Source organism: Glycine max, chromosome 3 (assembly GCF_000004515.6).
Source record: "Glycine max cultivar Williams 82 chromosome 3, Glycine_max_v4.0, whole genome shotgun sequence".
NCBI lineage: Eukaryota > Viridiplantae > Streptophyta > Magnoliopsida > Fabales > Fabaceae > Glycine > Glycine max.
The window spans coordinates 44,861,195-44,878,480 of NC_016090.4; the positions used below are offsets into that span (position 1 = coordinate 44,861,195).

The following is a 17,286-nucleotide window of genomic DNA, read 5'->3' on the forward strand; positions in this document are numbered from 1 at the left end:
ATTTAAAATATTAATTTTTATTTTTAATTTTGAAATAATAAATTCAAAGAAATAAAAATATTAAAGTATATTTACCTGGAAGTTCGTTAATTGCAAAAGCTATCTTAAAAAGGTAAAAAGAAAAAAATGTTCCGTTAAGATTTAAAAGCGTACGTGATAATGATTATTATGTTTCAGTTTTTTTCTTAACAAAAATATTCCGCAGCCACAGGCGAATAAGCAAAATTCCTATTTAACCCGGATGTTGAGTGCCCCCGGCTAACAGAATATCCGTATTCCGAAGCTATTTTAAGAGACAAGGAAATATTACAAAACTGGATTGGTCAACTATACTAATTCCAGCGCTTGACCCTGTTGACCATGATATAGATGGCCAGAAACTTCTATTTCAGCATATCCTATATACAACAACAAGAAGGCGAGAAAAGGAATCAATTATTGATATGGGCTAAAATCTGGCTCTTAATTCTTTGCATGTGCATTTGAATATCTCTGTAAACATGAAAATTTCGTAGACTGCGTGGATGCAGGATGGTAACAGCAGTATCAAATATTGGAGTCACATCAGCTGGAGGACATTGTTGGTTGGCACAAGTCTGCAAGTTAAAGAACATTAATTAAAATGTGGTTAGAATATTCTCAAAAACATGGTGTAATAAATGTATAGAAGTTCAAAGGCAAGATGGTAAAATCCAATAAGATGTGCGCTCAAAACCTCACGGAAGCATTTTTGTGGCCAAGTTACCTAGGCTCTGCCTAGATAGAAGGGATCGGGTTCAAATCTCATCGTTAGAAAAAATTAACAATACTAATAACTAATCTTTCTCAATAATAATAATAAAAAAAACCTTAGGCTCTGGCCTTGAGTATGACAAGAAACAAGCTTTTGGGCGTTTCATGTCTCATTTAAATTACCTGTATCGTGATCCCTGTGGCGACACAGGAAGTGATGAGGTCCAGGAGAATTTGAGTATTAACTTTGTCAGAATCATTATGCAGTTTTCTACCAGATGCATTATTGAGTAGAGGCTTCGATGGATGAGAAATTGACCGATTATGGTAATCAAAACTTCCACTAATTTGCCCTTGGGACCTAATCACAGGTAACCTTGAGTTGGTTGCCAGCTGCTGATTATCCGCACAATCCAATGCCTGTTCAATCCTCGTCAAAGCATCTTCACCTTCCTTCGTCGAAGACAATGCCTGAATTATAACATCAAGTAGAGTTTTTAGAAGCTTATAGATTTGAGGCAATACTTAACAATATTCCAATGTATAGTCGTCTTCTATGGTTCTTCTAGATTATTGAGCCGTTGCAATAAAATCAGTACGTCTGACTTTATGTTTAGTGGCATATCATATTATGATTGCAGCTTAGACTAACGATACATCATTTTTCAGAACTGGATCATCAACAATAAATGATTTGCAAATATATAGAAACATAAGTGTTCCTGTATTGCCAAAGCATGGACAGAAATCACAGAATAAAATGTGTTAAAAAACATTTTACATATAACTCATGTAGAAATTAAGAGACAAAAGCTTTTCTGAATGTGCTCATGCTAATAAACACCTAGCTGAATGCTTTAATTTATTCTAAGTACAATATATCCAGTAGTGTTCTTGAATATGCTTGAGTGTGAATAGACACCCAACTGAATGCTTTGGCTTATATACGTGAAGTTTACAAAGATAATAAATGTACAGTATAACTTGCAAGAAAGTAATTAAGCTTTCACTATTTCCTAAGATGCATCAAACCTATTCTACTTGTTATACAATGAATCTAGACTACTTGGGAAGTAGAACATTAATGTGATTCTATTTCCAACAATTCATAACGATACCAAAAGCAAAGGCGGCAAAGGATCTGTGGGCCGTCCATACCTGAAATGCAGCATCCACCATAGCATGTGCTCTAAGTTTGGATCCTTTAATAATTTCAACAGCTGACCCTAACTCTTGCACCAGAGAACCATCCATTGTATTGGGAAGGCTGTCATGATTGTCAAAACTTGCTTTGGGATTCATCTGTGGTGGCGGAGAGTTTCTGATGTGCTCTGTATTATGTTTCCTCGAATAACACAGAGCATTAAAAACCTGAAAATGAAATAATCAACCGCAAGTTGCTTCAATGTTACGACAGACTGTTGTAATGATAGATTTCTGTGAGAAAATGTAACTGTATTTGTCACTGAAAAACCGAAACTGAATTCATGAATTTACACTCACGTCAGAGAGGGCTCAGCTATTTATAGCTTCCCCAGACTCATGATCAGAAAACACAAAAACAGAAAGACTTAAGTAGCTGTAGTTAGTTACAGAAGCTAATGTTTTCCCTTTTCTATATTGTTAGTACATGTTAGTGACACACTATACTTAAGCTGTAATAACAAAACAATAATCCACGGAAGCCACATGCCTGTCCACTGGCTTCCTTAAGCTGTATAACATGTGGCGTAATGCTTCTTGAAAGCCTCCGATCATTAAAGCAGTCTGCATCATTTTGGTTTCCCACTATCTCACTATTTGCATTTTTAAGTTCCAATAACAATTTCCCCGGTGACAGTGCCTGGAGAAAAAAAAAAGTCAAGAATATCACCAACAACCAAGCTACTTTTAAATATATATGCAGACGAATAACAAAGCACCCAAATAAACAATGAAAATGAGAGGGTACAATAGTTTCCATATTAACTGCATGAAATCAACTAATAATTGTGCTTTTTATCTAGAGCATGTGCTAGCATGGAAAGGGCATGTATGCCTGCTTCCTTCATTTGATCATTTATCACCGTACATGATTGAGCACACACTGCTTCTTGTGCCCAGAGTTGATCAATAATAGCAGACTCATGAAAAAAGGGAGAGGGAAACCAAGGACATTGGAGGAAATTGTTAGGAAGGATCTCATAGTAAATAATATCACTGGCGATTTGGTCTTTCACTGAGTTTAATGTTGTTGTGTGATTCATATAATTGATCTCATCATACATAGTGGGATAAGGCTTTTGTTGCTTATTATAGCAGTTGAAACAATTTGATTATGTGGAGGTTTGTCCATTTATCAATCATTCTAAGAAGTAAAGAATAACAATTGGTTTGCCATTACAATAATAATCTATTGTAATCCTATCCTGTCAAGCTATGTGAGAGAAAATAACAGGAGATTAGGTAAAAATGGAACATATAAAACCAAAGTATAAGCACCAAATAATATTTATTTGGGGGGAAGGGTGATGGATAGAGGAGCAAAAAGGAACAGCCATTACATCATGGACACGGTATTCAGAGACTAAATAATTGTCCATCGATAGTTGTTGATAAGCAATCAAACCTTTTTGGGCTTAGCTAATGCTAAAGTACTTGAAGAGGTGGGTGCCTTCTCCACAGGTCCACTTGAATTATATGTCATGTTCCCCCCAAAGCGTGAATTTCCTTTCTTGTGTGGTTTTTTACTTATGCGAGGAACATTACTAGCACTAATCTGCTGCCTCAGAGTTTCTGGCATAGTATCCAATGGATTCAAAGGCATGCAATCAATGTCCTACACCCAAATTTCTACTAATTAAAAGCACATAGTAAATATAAAAACCAGTTTCTCAATTTCACAAATCTTATGCCAAATTTTTTCAATTCAATAGGGAGAAAAAGAGTATTGAGTTTTGAAGGATCAGTTATGGAATTTGCTAATATCAATTGCAATAGGAAGCTTCAATATATTTTTGATGATTATAGGAAGCTACAGTATATATAGGCTTTGGGTGCTAAATCTGGTGCCCAAAAATCAGGATAGTATCTTACTATACTACACGCAGAAGAATCACAATCCTAAACACTATATCTATTGCAATAATTCCTAAGGTGCTCTTTGAATAAACTTCTCTATAAGCATTTTAGGAAAAAAAAAGAAAGAAAAATAAAATAATTTTTTTTCATAAGTTCAAATTATAAGCATTTATCCAAAAAATCGATTTAACATGCATATACTAATTTTAAATTACAGGAGAAATTTATTTCATTTTTTATTATTTTTTCCTCCTATAAGCGCCTATGAGAGACTTATCCAAGACCTAAATCAGAAATTCGTACAAATCCTGAATCCAACGACTTGAATTGGCAATATCTTCACACTCCACAAGCTGGGAGCAGAATTTGATAATGTTTTGAAAACTGGACCAATTACTGAACGAATGGGCACTAGTTCACGGTACTGTTGTTGAGCCATAGTCAAACAAATGATAATTAAATATACATTTCAATATTATATAATTATACTAAGCAATAAATTAAAAATCAGCAATAATCTTCAACTTTTTTTAGGAATGTGCCATAGAAAGATTTCATTAAATATTTGTTATATTCTACAAGACATTTAAATTAATTTTAACTTTTTTTATTAATTAAAAAACTTGTTTGAATATTTGATAAATAATTTTTTTTAGTAATATCTATCATTTTTTTAAAACGTTACTTGAAATAAAATTTTTTAGTGTTAGTTTTAATTTTTAGCTTTTTACATTTTTTTTTACTTTTACCCTCAATCTATTATTTATTAATTTTTCTTATTATCTTTAAACCATGATTTTATTAATTTTTATGTTATTTTACACTTTTCACTATTTTAATAATTATTTTTGTCAAATACTTATAATTTAATAAGTTAACTTTTTAGTTATTAATTAATTTTGAGTTAACTTTTTAGTTACTAATTAATTTTTTAATTTTGAGCTAACTTTTTAACTCATTTCCTCAAATGATGATGAGGATGAAAATATTGGTCTTATTTGAAACTACATACATCTTCAAGAAGGGATGTAATAACATTTTAAAAAATCTGTATATGCTAATAAGAGACCGTATTACCATGACAGAATCAACACCCAATTCAGGACGGTCAAACTGAACTCTGTAATTGTCATGGTCAACTGTAAGCACACTGCCATCATGAATCTCTCTTGTTTTTTTCGAGTGGAAAGCAATTACTCGTTGTCCAACACATAACGGCTTAGACAAATCTGTTGGAAGTCCATCCCTGATACCAGTCCGCAGTTCATCGTAATATTTCCGAACGGATTCACGATACTGTTCAAGTTTTTGTCTTTCTCCGTGAAGAAAGCGTTCTGAAAACCTGCGAGGTTTGCCAAGGGAACTGCAAGAAACAATTAAATATAACGTCAAATATGAACTTTCCAATTCCAATATTTACTTAACTGGATTCCATACCTTCTAATGACACTCCACTCAACACGAGTTAGCCTTGGGATTCTCCCTAGATCAACATGATTTAAGTATTCCATGAACTCCCTTTTGGAAAACCATGGATAATCAATTGCGCTATAAAACCATTCAAACATACACCATCGACGAACCATATAAGATGACAAACAACCAGAAAGCTTTTCCTGATACGTACCAACTAAAATGTTTAATGCCCCACCGTGGACCGGGGTCAAATTCTTATTCTGTTTACTTTTCAATATTTTCTCAGAAGATTTCTCTTTAGGTGTGAATGGTCTCTGTAAAATCGTCTTACGTCTACTTCTATGTTTAGTTGATGAACCAACTCCAGGGACTGCATGATCAACCTTCTGTTTCAAACCCTGAAGTTTAATTTTATCTCTGTTTTGCCTTGTTGATTTTCCTTCAGGTAAAACAGACTTCTCATCTTTTTTGTGAGCCATTTTTTCTTCCTTTAACTGGACAGATGATTCTAGATGGGAGAGGAAAAGGATGAGAACACAGTAATGAAATAAAAGAATTTGAACAGAAGAAAATATGTAAACTCCCCCAGGATGACTAAAACAAAAAACATGAACAGGAGTAGCAACTAACAACAAGAAGTAGATTTTCATCAAGAAATTCATGGAATTTAAGTTGAACATGAAAATACGCAAATATTTGATTCCAAATCATACGAAGAGGTTAAAATGCAATTAATTATGCCAATGTGAAGAAGTTGGAAAATAGATGTTTCATACTTTTAGGAGTTATAAGGTTGTCTTGGTGGTTAAAAGGGATAGGGGGGGAAGGGAAGGGAGAGGTTGTAGGTTTGAATCCCTCCCACTAACAAAACCTAACAACTAACAATTAACATTAGCCGATAAAAAAAAGATGTTTCATACTTTCATTCTTGTATTGAACTCACAAATGCTCTCAATATCGTGTAGACTGGGTTATTAGATGGGCTGAAATGAGACAAATATATCTTAACTAAGTGAATTAATATAAATGCATAATAAACTCTCTCTGTTGGTATGTGTACAAGTGAGTTTGTACATGTCTCCTATACCAAAAACTCCTTTCTTACCAGATTCCATTGTAGATGTTGATACCAATAGACACATGTCAGCCAAAGTGAGCAAAGCATCCATGGAAGAGCTTTTATCTGTCAGATAAAATAATTACATAGTCTCTAAAGAACAATGTGGAGGAAAAGGAAATTAAATTTTTGAAAATTCCAACCATTGCCCTTCAGCTCCCCCACCTTCTATACTACCTTTCAAGTACTCTTCATCAATAGAAGCATCATAAAACTTGGCAGGAACTGTCTCAGACTCTTGGTGCTAATTAACGGATTAGAAAATAGTTAATTCAAATATTGAAAACATTTGATAAAACATGGTATGAACACAAGAAAGTCAACTAGAAAGCTTGCCAGTTGCCACAAGCTTGTATTTGAATGTTGATGTTTATTCACAAAACCAAAATCGAAATTCATCTTTTGAAGCAATAATACAGCCAACAGAATCCAGCTAATGGCATAACATGCAGGACGGCTGTTAAATACCATTATTTGCCCACTCTGAACCAGAGAGAACTCCTGCTTTGATTTTTTGTATGGATTTTGAGATTCACGGGGAGAGACACCTCTTTGTGCAGCCTCAGTTGATGCCATAGTCACAACATGTGCAGCTTCGTCATCATTAGCATCAAACATTGACTTTGGGTTTCTCTTATTAGGCAAAACATAATTTTCCCTATCATCAGGCTTAGAGTCGTTAACTGGGAAACGAGGCGTCCTTTTCGCAACTGGCCAAGGTGGGATACCTGATTAGTTGTTGAACAATCATCAATATTGCAATCAAATGTAGAATGATACATATTATAGAAATATATAACCAAGTATTGAGTTTAAAGAATTGAAAAGAAGTATTCAAGCTTCATGTTCGAACCTAAATGGCTAATTAACATGCACTGGAAGGGAGGTGAGTACAAAAAGGTATAGTTTTATTAGTGCTACTATTTAATTCAAATTTTTTAATTGTAAGTATTTTTCACACATAGTGAAAGCAAATTCTACCAAAGGCAAATGATAAATGAAGTTTGTTCTCAAATACCAAACTACATCAAGAAAGCAATGGATAAAGATTTCTGCATACAAATTTATCTTGATAGAACTTGACATCAGCTGGATCATATTCTAATTGAAGAAAAACAAACAAGCACCTTACATACAACAGGCACAAGATATAAAATATTGCATAATTGCAACCATTCTGTCAAGTGAATGATTTAGATATCAATAGTGCTATACTGGTAGAATAAAGTCCAAATATACATATAATGTAAATCTTTTCTAAGAATATTTATGTAGTTTTTTGGGGGAGGGGGGAATGGGAGAGAGAGATTGAGCTATGGACTAGTCATCCTTTCAGTTATAGGAGAGAAATTTGCTTGTCTTTCGTCTTAACTATCAGTCTCTAGTTACATCGATTGTAAACAGATATAACTTCTACTTTAGTAATCCAAAAATGATGAAAAAAGGTCAGTTAGAGGAAAGCTAAGGAAGATTCCCTTCATGATAAAGAGGGGAGGGGGACTATGAATGGTAATTCACCATCAAATTGTCTTTTCTTTAATAGAGAAAGGCAACCATCCTTGGAAGCAATTGACTGAGATTGGACAGAATCATTGGATATACTAAGCTGAATTTTTCCACACTTTCGTTTCATAGGTTGTCGAGATCCTGGTACATCATTTCTCTCCCTTTCACTATCACTCTCTTCCTGCAAATTTCCAGTCCAGAATTTTAATAAAGATGAAAATGCAATCATAAGCATGAACTACATCACTTGTAACGTCATGACAGTTGCCGAGGAAAAAGTAGCAGTATTATGCTATAAAGGTACGGCGTTGCCAATAAACACAATAGTTTTTTAATTTAGTTTTAGGCATAAAAGTTCCATCTTTCTTTCTTAGCTGAAAATTTTTGCTTCTGCAAAATATTTTTTCACACCAAAAGCTGCTTTTAGAACTCAGATTTTTTCCCTAGAAAAATAACTCCTCCTACCCGATGGAAAATGTTATATTTCATCTTAAACAAATTGGCAGTATGAGAAGTAGTTCAACAGGTATATAAACCACATCCCAATAATTGAGGTAGACAATATGTACTATAGGCTCAGATACCAACTTGAAGTGGGACTAAAATTGGTAGTGAATTGCTTGAGACTAAAATTGGTAGTGAATTGCTCTGTTAACAAATCTGTACAACGAAATCCCTTGATTATAGGATCCAAATCTATCCTAATTACATGAAAAGTATATAGGAAATAAAATTTACACAAAAAAAAATCTCAATCATATCTCAACAGAAAAGAACAACAGAGCAAACATTTAAAGGAAATTGTTAGACAACCACAATCATAACAAAGCGGCAAATTTTTATCTTTGACCATACCACCATACTATAGTGATCTGTGATCATTGCAATTAGGCCAACAGCAGAAGCTGACTCCTTTGGCAGAGATAGGTATGCCTGTAAATTACAACTTGTAGTTTAAATGACACTTAAAACAAAAGAGCTACACAAAATTAGTTAGTTCATGATACATAGAGAAAGAAATCTGCAGGTAATATGGACTTAAATATTCAAACTAATTCAAGCATATAGACAAATGAGTGGCTTTATGGGGGTGTATGATCACTAGTCTTTACAAGTGGGTCAACAGACAACCATTTTTGTTGCTCTTCAATATTCTACTGCTAACTGCTATGAGGACAGAAATCATCTACAGTCTCAAGAAAAGTTTGAGAACCCATAGGGATAATCCAAAACTCAATTAATCAGTTTCCATAAAAGAAAATCTAAATTTTAGACAAATCAGCCAAGATTAAAAAAATGAATACAAACAAAAATAAGACTGAAATAAAGACAGTACATAATGATAAGTTTCATACCATATAGCTACAGACTAAGCTACTGGTAGTATTAATGTACCTTACTGATATTGTAAAGGGCCTCCACCATTTTAGCAGATCTACTAGATACAATTTCAGCCACCTGGAATTCAAAATAAATCAATAAGAATGTAGAATGATAACAAAACTTCTAATGACTTAGGTGAATTGGTGATGATAACAAATAGGAAGCCAAAACAAGTACAACTGGCCTCAAATTTCGAATAAAAAAAGATGCCAGGATATAGTAACTGCAAAACTGAAGCACACCTTGGTCCAGTCTTTCCCGTGCTTCCTGTACGCTTCATAAAACTGGTTTAGTTCTCCGGCTTTCCATTTAGGTCCTAATTCATCAGACATATTTTTCTTCTGCACACAGGACACAGCAAATAGTAGAAGAAAAGTCAAACTTTAACTAAGAGAAAAATAATGTTTGGAACAAGCAGAGAAATGGACCAGAGAATCAGCAAAAGTTACAAATATAAGACAAATTCTTGTCAAGTGAAATCTTTGAAAAACACCTATTAATAACTCCAATACTGCACATTAAACAAATCCCAATAACTATCATTTTATCTAATTTAACAGCTATTCTAGTATATGCTCCTTTCCGATTTCAACTACCAAACCAAAAACACTTACCCGTTGCTTATTTTTACTTGAGCCGACTTCATCTTTCTTGGTAGAGACTTCACTTGAAAACCGCTTATTCTTCATAGTTCTAGGTTTCTTCGTTGGTGCCATGAATCCTTTATCTATCATCATCAGCACGAAAAATATAAAATAAATTAAACCATGCAATAACAAAAGCTCAGTTACAACTTACAATTCAGCTCCAGAGCTGATCAATAACGCATGATAGAAACATAAACACGTAAAATCTTTCTCCAATAAAAAATCAAGAAGAAGCATGTTAGCTTTATCAAAAACAAACAAACAAACAAAAAAAGCGAAGAAATTGTTTCTTGGAAAAAAAGCAACATTATCAGCAAGAACCCACCAAAGGCCAAAATTCTGAAAACTAACGGAAGATCGATCAATCGAAATTGTTTCTTACACTGAAATTCAGGTTCCAAATCACAAATCGAACGGTGAAATTGACTTACCATTGGTAGCGCTTATTGGATTCGCGCGAAAGAGGAGAGAGAAGTGGAAGAGTTAAGACTTTAGAGAGAGAAGTAAAGAAAATTTGCCGCGAAATTGTTTATATTTTGTTTTCCCAGTTTGGCTAATGCCTTTGCTTGTTTACACGTGTCTTGGTATGTCACATCCACGGTCCTGGTTACGAGCCTAATTGAAGATCCAACTTGTCGTTACACACGATTATATTTAAATTTATGTAATATCATTTCGAAGAATTTTCTCTCCGAGTTTTAGTTATTGCAGTTTAAATTAAACCCTCATAAGTTTGAAATATTATACTTGCATTATTGTGTTTTTTCCTTTTTAATTTAAAAATTTAGATGTCGGACTTCGCACAGTCACAAATATCAATCGTCTTCAAATGATATTTTATTGTTAACTTTCTTTTACTAATATCTTACAGTAATATTTCTTTTAAAATATTTATTTTTTGTAATGTTTGAGAAAAATAATTGTTTTGAACCAACTGCTGCATGGATATGACTACAAGAGATTTTGCTTGAGCCTCCTTCATGTTGCGTTAATGTATATGTTCAAATTTAGTATCCCAAATAATTTCAAGTTATAATTTTAAAATAAAAATCAAAACAATGATCCAAATAAAAGTTATAAGGTGATTTGGTGATGGAGGAAAGAACACAAATGTTAGAGTGATAAGAAAGTAATGAGTTGAAATTCTTTCACTAACATAATATACTAATTGTTAATATTTATAGATCACCAATCAAATCAATCCAATTTTCTCTCTTTGATTTAAATTGGATTAATTGGTCAATCCAATTTTACGATACCATTTAAAAGTGTTGTTTGAAATCATTAACCATACACTTAACATCTCCATCATCACCTATTACAAAACTTGAATATTTGATTCAAATTTTCAATTTTAGTACCTACAAGTTTTTTTGTTGATGTAATTTTTTTTGTGTTTAATTTTTAGTTTCTGCAAATTTATATTGCATTTGTTCATTTTTAGTTCCTTTAAGTTTTAATTTTTTTATTTTAATCCTTATAAAATCATGAGGACTAAGATTGAGAAAACAAACTTACATGAATTAAAAAGGAATAAAAACGCTTATAATTCCAAAATTAAAAAAAACATAAACTTATTAAAATAGTTTGAGAAAAAAGTGATTGATGTATATCCCCATCCACACTAGATTCTTACGCGTAAAAATGAACATACTCTGATAAATAGTTTTTTCTATATTATTTTGGTAATTAAATTTTTTATTATATTGGTAAAAAAAAGCCTATATTTTACATTATCGTACAGTTTTCTTTATTAGCTGCAGAGGGCTCATTTGTAATAAACATGCACCAGTACATAAATGAGGTTGGAATTAAGATCCTCAATAGAAAACCCCGATCACAAACTACTAAACTACAGGATCCATTTCATGTGGTAGACACGCGCAAATACATCTCTTTTTTTAAAAAGATATTTTTCTGTCTAATACATTTTTATTTGCCAAAAAAATAATAACAGTGATTTGATATGACGTAATTATTTTCACTTTTAACTTCCTATTTCACGAAACAAACTATTATCTCCACCCATTTAAAATTTGTCCTCTTTTAAGTTTCTTTTTTCATTTTCTTGCTTGATGTAACCTGGGCAATTTTGTTGAAAACTAGAATGTTATGAAAATTAAAATCATCCCAGTGCAGACAGAAAATGAGAATATTAAGCTGCAATAACAAAAGTGCAACCTATTAAGCTCTTAAGATATTGCCTTAACAATTTTCATATTCATAATCCCACAGAATTATGTGTGATTACTAAAAATGCATAGCTTTGCAACAGTATTGCTTCAGAGAAGTCACTAAGAAAGAAGACACTGCAATCGACGGGACAAATATTTGAGCGACAGATATGGCAGTTATTAACGAACCTTATATTGGATGATCAAATTATGGCGGGGCACGACCGCTCATATGGCAGGTTAACTTTGCCGAAAAATAACGTCAAGACATAACTTGATCGTCCAACTGAACATTTGTAACCAATTCACAAGAACTGTTATTTTTTAAATGACTAGCTACAGGTACATCGGAAGGGGAAATTTTTCCAAGGTTTAAGCTTTCCAGTCATTTCAAGGAAATTTTAGTATCAAATGATCTTATGAATACCGACTGACCTTTAGACTTGTATTGTATCACATTTGAGTTTGGCAATCAGCAGTATTTATGTGCAACAGCGTACAGAGCAACACAAATTTGTTCATGGAGCCTTGGCGCTATCTTTCAATTACACGCCTACTGTTTTTAAATTCACCACCAGAATCTTTCTCATCCATTCTATATTTATTTAACCGTCCTGTGCTATTCTCCCTGTCTTCAGATCTCTGCCATCTACGGTCATTTCCTTGAGATCCTCTATCATTCCCATAAGACTGCCGGGATGATCCATTGCGGTTGCTTCCACGGGACCCTCTACCATCACTATATGATCGTTGAGATGGTCCATCAAAATCTTCAAATCTCTGCCTATAGCGGTCATTTCCTCGAGACCCCCTACCATTCCCATAAGACTGCCGGGATGATCCATTACGGTTGTTTCCTCGGGACCCTCTGCCATCACCATATGATTGCCGAGACGGTCCATCAAAATCTTCAAAACTCTTCCGATTACGGTCATTTCCCTGAGACCCCCTACTGTTCCTATAAGACTGCTGGGATGATCCATCAAAATCATCACTGAGCATATTTGCTCGGCGACCACCAATAGATCCTGACTTCCTGTCTTTGGTAAAGTTCCTTCTTCCAGAATCGTGTCTATTCCCCTTATTTTGTCTGCAAGGATCACCTTTGTTCCCTTTATTTTTCCTAAATGAATATTCTTCATTTAAGTCACCATCCTCATCAGAGTATAAGCCACCACCCATGTCTTCCTCAGATTCAGAACCAAAGCTTAATTTCTTGGAAGGACCTCTGCCTTTTCTTTTTCTGTCAGAAGCAGAAACGTGCCCATATTTGAAATTGGAGACCACAGACAGTTGTTCATCGGTACCAAAATCAAGTTCATCATCCTTGGACCCAGAGAAAGACGTATTCTTGCGAATTGATCGGGACTGAACACTTCTTCCAGAAGCTGTTTTGTGTCGTGCATGCATCTTATCATCAGTGCCTTCAATATCTTCCGATTCAGAAAAGTTTTCACCTTCTGAGAAATTATATTTAGATTCTTCCACTCTTTTACTACTATTTTGAGCAGTTTCTAGCTCATAACTATCTATATCATCTTCATCCTCAAAATCATCAAACCCTGTTCTAGATCTATAAAGACCAGGATTAGCATATTCTCCATCAGGGGACCCTTGCACTCTGTTGTTCTTCTCAAAATCATCTTCCCACCCCCTATCATTTCCACGTTGAGCATGATTATCTGAATTCTCATCTATAGCATGAGTATCTGCATACTCAAAAGCAGCTACATCTGCACCATCTGATTCATTGTCATCAAAGTCAAAATTCCAGGCATTGGAAACCTCTTGTCGGCTGCCCTTCTTATCCAACTTAGGTTTGGAATTCTGTATTCTATCTTGCATTTTATTCTCCAGAAACTCATCAGGTGGCCGTTTACACTCACAATGGAAGCATACCATATTCCTTCTGTAATTCAAGAAATTGCACCTACCAGATAAGAAATAAACAAGTCAAGCTAAAAACATTTTAGCAATAGAAGCTTCAGCGGTCACATAAGCTTTGCAAACTTTGGTGAACATAATTCTGCATGCTCTTAGTATTAATTATATCAAAACATCATGCTTCACACTGATGTCCTAAACTTCAGAGATGATTATTATTATAGTTGCCCTCTGTGTGTGTGTGGTGAGAGAGAGAGAGAGGAGGGAGAAGTGCAGGAACAGTGCAATGTAATTGGAAAAATGAAGGGCTTTAAACTTACTTGGGGCACTCCCATTCTCCTGGCAGCAACTGTCTCTTAGGACGCTTGGCATCACACTGTAAGCAAACAGTATTCTTTGCAAAATTCATGAATTCACACCTAAGAAGTGTTCAGCAGCATGTTCAGTCAAAAGCAGGAAAAATCAAATATTATATGCTGATGTCATCAACTAACAGCTTATTCATAAACAATTGATTTCCTAATCTAATCCTAATCCTATATATAATTAACAAAAAGGAGGAAGGAAAAAAAATCAAATAATGACAGCTATCAGGGGTATGCCCAAAAATCAAATTCACTTGGTTCAAAAGGAGCACCAAGCATAATAAATTGGTTAAAAAGATAAGGTTTTCAAAAGGAAATTCACTTGAAACTGACAGTAGCCAGGTGGTAAAACTGTGATTATTATAGCAAGTAAATCAGAGAGATTCAAGGACATACTTAGGACACAGCCAGTCCCCTCTTTTCATCTCAACGTCATCCCGCCCAACACGTCTCTTTGGAGGAGGAGGAGGTTGTTTCACTTTTGGTGGTGGTTTTTTAATCACCGGAGGAGGAAGATTTGGATCAATGGGAACTGAACTCAGCTTGACAACCTCATGAAGCAATTTACGAACCACTGTTTTCACAGACTTCTGCTTTAGAAGTGACTTATTGATCACTGATCCATCAACAGGATCAAAACCAAAAGTCAGCAGGAGCCTCATGACATCAAGAGTCCGTGCCTCATCCTCTTTGTTTGTTAGCAAATACCCCCTTTCACAATTGCTTCTCAAGCTGCAGGAACTACAGACCTGATATCAATGAATTTTTCATCAAAAATATACAAAATATATATGTAAATATTGAGTAGCACGTGCTATGGATTAAAGACTGGGATCAACTAAGAGAGAGATCAGAGATGGAAAGGGGGATCTAACGGGTGGCATATGCATGAGTAGGAGAGGGATAAAAAGGATGCTAGCAGAGTAAAACTGATCTGAGTTTCCTTGCCACCAACCACAAAAATAGAGACAGATTCTAAATTACTAATTCACATTTTGTTGCAGTGTAGGTTGAATGGCCTCCCATCTTCACTTAACACATGTACCCATGAAGATGGAATGATAAGATAAAAACTCAGACAAAGAAACTTTCAGCATTCACAAATCACAATTCACACAACCATTAAAAACAACAAAAAAATTAACAGTTTATATTTGGCACCAAACAAAACGTGCTACACTTACATCTCCTTCGTCAAGGTGAACATGCTTCCTTAAAAGTTTTGCAGAGAAAACCACTTTTCTGTCCACAGTGGGGCATCCATAACCAACCAAAACTTGAATATCCTTCCTTGACAAGGACCTGAAATCAATCATCTTGGGTTTCATAAACTGTAACGAATAACATCCCCCATAGACATATTCCTCTACAAAACAAAGCCACTAGCAGCTACAATATCATCACGCGAAAATAATCTATGCACTGACAGTCTAAAGAGTTTTATAACTAACATAATTTCTGAATGGTTAACTTGATCTTTTAAACTTACGATTAGTTGACTTGGTGAATTCAATTAACATAGTTGCACAAACCTCAATATATCAAAACGGTCTCTCCCGAAACTGAGACACGCCATGTGAACGCTCTTAAAATCCTTAGTGAAATCGAATCCTTCAGCAACCTCGGGTGCATTGAATCCTAAGTCGTGGACCATTTTATCCTCGTCCCTCCTTTTGTGATCGAAGTAATTCTGGTGTACGAGCATCTCCATCAATTGGATCCACTCCGGCCACGGATGCACCAACTCCACCGCCTTCTTGGGTGGCGGCTCCGGAGGGCTTTCGTCGTCTGCGGAGACGGACAGTGCCGGCTCCGGGGGGGCGTTTTTGGATTCACGCCAGGCCCGAATGCGCTGAAGCGTTTCATGCTTCTGAGAGCGCTGTTTTTCGATGGCATCAATTTGGTCGAAGACGAAGCTGAGACGGGCGGAGAGGGAAGAGGGTTTGGGGTTAGGGTTAGGGTCTGGTGGGGCGGTGGAGAAGGGCTTGGTGAGAAGGTGAAGGAGTGGGAAAGAGGGTTTAGGGTTTAGGGAAGAAGAGAGATGGAGGCGTCTGTTTAATAGGAGAGAGAAAGGACCGTAACCATAACCCATTTTTACTTGCTTAGAGCTCAACAGTGAAGGATTCTGCAAATGCAAACTTTAGAGTAGTTTAAACCTCCGTCACGTCAACACAATCTAGCAGAAGCAGAGAACTTAAACCCTACTACATCAACATGCATTGCGCCAACACGCAGACACACTCTTGAACAAAAGCTTAAACCCTACATAGTACATAGTACATGCATTGCGCCACCGCCAAACCTCAACTCTCAGTCTCACTGTCTTTGTTGTAATTAGGACCCTATTTTTATTTCTTGTATCACATTTTCCCCTATTTTTTTTTTTAACTTACCTTTAATGATTTGATTTTTAGAACAGTAATTATAATAAGATATTTTTACTGTTTAAGTTATATTTAAATTCAGAATATACAGCTTAAAATACCTAAAGATGAAAAAAATATGTAATGATATATTATCAATTTTGTAAAAGTTCCTATGATTTAGACTCTGTTATATAAAGTTGAAGAAATTCTTTAAATTTAGGTTTTAAAAAAAATATTAAAGAATTTGTTTCTTTTTAACCGAGATTGCATATAGTTTGATGGGTTGGCTCACTTAGCACATAATTAAGGTCGGATTGAGTTCTAAATAAGTAGGAAAATAAATAGGTCATTGTGACCTAGCCTAATATATATCTACGAAGCCAATAAAATTCTGGTATGAAATTTATTTTGTCAAAATTCAATAAATCGTTTCTTTTATTTTTATATATACTTCTTAAAATTTTATATGTTAAATGTATTTAATTTTATATTTAATATATTTTTAATTAAGGTTAATTTAATCCATTGGTCTGCTGGTTGAATATAGAACCAGACTCAGTTGTAAAATTCCAGACCAAAAGAAATTCGTGTTGACTCGACAAAATTACCTCTACTTATTGCAATTACTTTGGTCTA

The 17,286-nt window shown here is 34.6% G+C and overlaps 2 protein-coding genes across 2 annotated transcripts; both read right to left on the reverse strand.

The window, feature by feature from the left end:
• Nucleotides 1–210: 210 nt before the first annotated feature.
• Nucleotides 211–10,352, reverse strand: LOC100777407 (protein ALWAYS EARLY 2). The gene is made up of 16 exons (XM_041013955.1): nucleotides 10,293–10,352; nucleotides 9,829–9,941; nucleotides 9,457–9,555; nucleotides 9,227–9,289; nucleotides 8,687–8,764; nucleotides 7,844–8,012; nucleotides 6,625–7,053; nucleotides 6,283–6,391; nucleotides 6,152–6,191; nucleotides 5,230–5,915; nucleotides 4,870–5,155; nucleotides 3,341–3,550; nucleotides 2,426–2,575; nucleotides 1,891–2,103; nucleotides 916–1,203; nucleotides 211–596 (listed from the first exon to the last, which is right to left on the reverse strand). The coding sequence occupies exons 2-16, from the start codon at nucleotides 9,928–9,930 to the stop codon at nucleotides 432–434; spliced, it is 3,087 nt and encodes a 1,028-aa protein (XP_040869889.1). The 5' UTR covers nucleotides 9,931–9,941; nucleotides 10,293–10,352; the 3' UTR covers nucleotides 211–431.
• Nucleotides 10,353–12,339: 1,987 nt separating this feature from the next.
• LOC102669955 (uncharacterized) lies at nucleotides 12,340–16,637 on the reverse strand. Its single transcript, XM_006577175.4, has 5 exons — nucleotides 15,817–16,637; nucleotides 15,469–15,586; nucleotides 14,681–15,033; nucleotides 14,240–14,338; nucleotides 12,340–13,965 (listed from the first exon to the last, which is right to left on the reverse strand). The coding sequence occupies exons 1-5, from the start codon at nucleotides 16,374–16,376 to the stop codon at nucleotides 12,570–12,572; spliced, it is 2,526 nt and encodes an 841-aa protein (XP_006577238.1). The 5' UTR covers nucleotides 16,377–16,637; the 3' UTR covers nucleotides 12,340–12,569.
• Between the last annotated feature and the right edge of the window lie 649 nt (nucleotides 16,638–17,286).